At 35.2% G+C, this 4950-nt stretch overlaps 1 protein-coding gene across 1 annotated transcript; it reads right to left on the bottom strand.

Moving 5' to 3' along the window:
* Positions 1-696: 696 nt before the first annotated feature.
* LOC121223207 (perakine reductase) lies at positions 697-1168 on the bottom strand. Its single transcript, XM_041104328.1, has 2 exons — positions 1066-1168; positions 697-890 (listed from the first exon to the last, which is right to left on the bottom strand). The coding sequence occupies exons 1-2, from the start codon at positions 1166-1168 to the stop codon at positions 697-699; spliced, it is 297 nt and encodes a 98-aa protein (XP_040960262.1).
* Positions 1169-4950: the final 3782 nt, after the last annotated feature.

Raw genomic sequence — 4950 nt, 5'->3', positions numbered from 1 at the left:
GCTGACCCATTTTGTCTTTAAATTCACGCTTTTTGCCCCCAAATTTCCTTTTGTCGTCAATTTAGTCCCTACAAAATAAAAAACCATAAACAACCCAAATTAGTAGCATCGTACTCAATATATATATGTAATTAACACATAAAAGTATGTCATTTTAAAGTATTATCAGTATCTTTCAATAATCAGAATTTATTATTAACAATAAAATGCTATAACTTTTTAATTTAAGAGACATAACTCATCACTATAAATAACAACTTTTGGTTAATAACCAAGTGAAATATTTTTTTTGTTCTATAACTTTTCATTTGCAACTATTGGAACATTGTATATTTTGAATATATTCCAACATTATTTTTATGTATATACGAATATCAGTGTATTATGATGTAGGTTTATGAAATGACCTGATATGTGTAGATACAATAACTATATAGTTGCAATAAATTGTTCTTAAAATAGCATCTTAATCGTTGCTCTTAGCAAACATATTCTTAAAAGAACCATACAGTTGCAAGCATTCAACGGCAACTAGCTTGCTTATTTGATTTGATTTTTGGTAATGGTGAACTGACTTCGGGTTTCAATGAACCCTCTATTTATACTTCTAATCCTTCAATAGCTTCAGTGGCAAGAAAGCCCATGGGCTATAAGGATCATAATATTCTGCTGCGGGTTTCACAATCAGCGGTACTTTTAACTTCCAGTCTTCTTCTCCTTTGTGGGTGTATTAGCAAATTTCCATGTTAGGTGACTCAATCTATCTAGTGTCCTGGACCCAGCTATCTCATTTAAAGGAACCACGGCAGTAATCTCTTTTAAATCTTCTTCTGTGAACTTTAGTCGTACAGCATCGATGTTGCTATCGAGATTTGTTATCTTGGTTGTTCCTACAAGTGTCAAAAATCATATTTCTAATGCAACATCAGAAAAACAAGGCTCATACAGGATGTGTATTTATACAATATTATAGGCAAATCATTTTGCTGTGGTGTACTTGAAAGATCTGTATTATCTGATATTAAAGAAGCAAATTGGATGTTGGAAATAGGGAAAGTGACTCGCCGGGAATGGGTGCTACATCATCCCCTTGATGAAGAACCCAAGCAAGTGCTAGTTGTGCAGGAGTACATCCATGCTTTTGAGCCAACTTCTCTGTTGACACCATTTTTTTGAATAAAAACGGGGTCGACTTGGGTTTGAAAATAAAAACGAAAAGGGAGTTGCCACCGATCTTTTTTTATAAGGTGTGATCATATCACCTTGAAAAGTGGTTGTTTTTAATAAACAATTTAATTTTATTAAAACAACGAATTTGGTTCACGAAATTAAAAAAAAACAGGTTTGGGAGTCGGTTACGTACGAGGAAGAATTAGCACCCTCGTAACGCCCAAAATTGGTACCTAGTTGATTAGTTAATGTTTTAACTTCGAAAATTGAGAACTTTGAAGAATTTTAAAAAATACGATCCTTGTATTAAAACGTTTAAAATTTTTAGGAAAGGGGGCATATTTTACGTTATTCGAGAAAGAGAATCATATCCAGTAAGTTAGGACACCATGTCTCGAATTCCCGATACGCGAATGAAAAATGCCTATTTAAAAGATATTTAACTATCTTGGATTAAAAAAAGGGATCACAACTAGTAAGTTAGGACATGATTCTTTTTTAATTCCCGATATCATTTAAAACTTGAGTTTGAAAAGATTCGTGTAATAAAGTTTAAAAGAATATTCCATTGTTTAAATCAAATGAAGAAATCGCAACCCAATACGTTAGGGCACAATCTCTCAAAATATTAAACTTGAATATTGCATTTATTGCAAAAAATCCTCGTCTCGAGAAAACAACGTCATATCCAGTACGTTAGAACAAAACGTATTGAATTCTCGATAACGAGCTTCTTATCATTTTAAAAAGAGTAATCTCGATTATTTAAGTTCAACGAAGAAAGTCGGAACCCGATACGTTAGCGCTCGATTCTTTCGAAGATCTAAAATACCGAATATTACTTATTTTTAAAATTTCTTTTTTGAAATCTAAATAAAAAATGGGTGTAATAGAATGATGATGATAATGTAAGTAAAATAATACAAGCACAACTAAAATGAGCAACAAATAAAATACATAATAAACAAATCAAAGATACATGAAATAATAAATGAATAAAAAATCTAAAGCATTTCATAAAAATAACGAACACTTCAATAAATGAATAAATAAATATCAAATAAAACAACGATAACAATACGAATTATAAAAATGAAATATTTATGTATGTGCATCTATATATTTAAATTATAAATTATAAATTATATGAATGTATATACATATAAAAAAAACAAATATGCATATCTATGTATATATATAAATTATAAAGCATAAAAAACATAAGTATGTATATATATAGATATAAATTGAAAAATATATGCATATGCGTACATAGATATGAAGTGTAAAGTATATATATCCTATAAGTATTTATATCTATATAAAATAAAAAAAGGTTATGTACGTATATATATTATAAATATGTATGTATGCGCATATATATAGATATAAAAATAAAGCTAAATATATATAAATATATTACTAATTAATGTATTAAATATAATAGTAACAAATAAATAAAAGGAAAATAAAATTAATAATAGTAACAACAATAATAATAAGGTGAAATAATAAAAATGCTAAAAAACACCGACTAAATTGAAATAAAACGAAAATACAGGGCTGATTTGAAAGTAAGAAGACGAAAAGGATCAAATTACGACACGCGCAAAAAGGGAGGGATTAAAAAGAGAAATTTTCCCTCGCTGACCAAATGACGCCGTTCCAGTGAAAAGCACGCACGTGGTCGAGGGACCAAATCAAAACAGACACGAAAATTCATGGCCAAAATTGTAAAATATGCGAAAAAGTTTCTTGAAAGCACTACAAAATCGGAAGGACCAATTGTGCAAATAACCCAAGAGCCGAAAACACGCTGATCCTCCCCCAGGGTCAGGTCACCACGCGGGTCAGAGGACAAAACGACGCCGTTTTGGCCTTTGAACCCCCAAAATCAAAACGAAACCGTTTTATGGGGTTATTTAAACCCAAATTTTTTTAAAATCTTCATTTTTTCTTCTCTTTTGAGAAAAAACTGAGAAAGCTCTCTCCCCCTTTCAAATCCGACCATGGTCCGGCCTAGATCGCCGGTGTGCCTCCGCCGTAGCACCACCGTGGGCGGCGGCCGGAGGTGCAAAACCGAACCTTTTTGGTTCTTCTTTTAGGACGGTTGCTTCCAGGCCGTGGATCTAGGGCCAAAACTCATGAAAAACAGACCAAAGACGCGAAAATGGGGGCTAAACCACTCGGCTTCCCCCTCCTCCGGCGCGACTTTTGTAAGAAAGGTACCCTATTTTTCTTTTATTTACTGCCTTTATTTATATATATGTGTATGCGTGAATGAAAATAAAATAGAATAGAAGAAACAAATTTACAAAATCGAAAGGAAGAGCAAACAAATCACCTCGAATCTGTTTTTGTTATTTTTCTTTCTGCTAATATCTATTTTTGTTATAAGAATTGAAAAAAAAGAGAAAAAAAGAGAGAGCCCCCGTTACAGTTCATATTTGGCTTATATAGCCGAAATCCCCCTTGTTCCTATTTTCCTATTTGTTTCTTTTTATTCTGCTACTGCGTGTTTGTAGGTGACTAGCGGCGCAAGTGGATGGGCGGTGATGGACGCGGATGGGACGTCCGGTGGTGAACGAGCGGCGATGGCAGCTGGCAGAGGGCAAGTGGGTGACCCTAGGTGCGGCGCACCTATGGTTAGGGGGATTAGGGTTTTTTGATAGTTTTAGGTTTTTTGGGCCATTAGGTTTTGGCATGTAATTGGGGTTTGGGTTGTATTTGGGTTTGTTTAATTTTGGGTCTACTGGTATGGGCCGGGTAAATTTGGGCTGTACAGCTGCCCCTCTTTGCTTCATTATCGTGTAACGGGAATGAGGCAAAGACTAAGAAAGACCAAATTTGCCCGGTCTCGCCAAGTCTTGACTTATTTTGGAGCTTCTCTTTTTCAAGTAACTTTATTCCAGTCCACTGTGTCTTGTTGCTTCAATCCATTCTACTGCACTTCAGAGAGTTCTGACTTGTAGCTTTAATCTTTTTAATTGCAATGTCAGGGAAGCAAGATTCGCCGTTGTAGCTTCAATCTGTTCCGCTGCACCGCCTGGGAAGTAAGATTCGCCGTTGTGGCTTTAATCTTTTAAATTGCTATGTCGAGGAAGTGAGATTCGCCGTCGTAGCTTCAATCTGTTCCGCTGCATCGCCTAGGAAGTAAGATTCACCATTGCAGCTTCAATCTTTTTAATTGCAATGTCGGGGAAGCAAGATCGCCGTTGTAGCTTCAATCTGTTCCGCTGTACCACCTGGAATGTAAGATTCGCCATTGTAGCTTTAATCTTTTTAATTGCAATGTCGAGGAAGCAAGATTCACCGTTGCAGCTTCAATCTGTTCCGCTGCACCGCCTGGAAAGTAAGATTCGCCATTGTAGCTTCAATCTTTTTAATTGCAATGTCGGGGAAACAAGATTTGCCGTTGTAACTTCAATCTGTTCCACTGCACCGCCTGAAAAGTAAGATTCGCCATTGTAGCTTCAATCTTTTTAATTACAATATCGGGGAAGCAAGATTCGCTGTTGTAGCTTCAATCTATTTCGGTGCATCGCTTGGAAAGTAAGATTCGCCATTGTAGCTTCAATCTTTTTAATTGCAATGTCAGGGAAGCAAGATTCACCGTTGTAGCTTCAATCTATTCTGCTGCACTGCCTTGGAAGTAAGATTCACCATTGTGGCTTCAATTTTTTAAATTGCAATGTCAAGGAAGTGAGATTCGCCGTCATAGCTTCAATCTGTTCTACTGCACCGCCTGAAAAGTAAGATTCGCCATTGTAGCTTCAATCT

The sequence above is a fragment of the Gossypium hirsutum genome, chromosome D11, assembly GCF_007990345.1.
Source record: "Gossypium hirsutum isolate 1008001.06 chromosome D11, Gossypium_hirsutum_v2.1, whole genome shotgun sequence".
Lineage (NCBI taxonomy): Eukaryota > Viridiplantae > Streptophyta > Magnoliopsida > Malvales > Malvaceae > Gossypium > Gossypium hirsutum.
The sequence above is the reverse complement of the archived record's forward strand: the minus strand, read 5'-3'. Positions and strand labels throughout refer to the sequence as shown.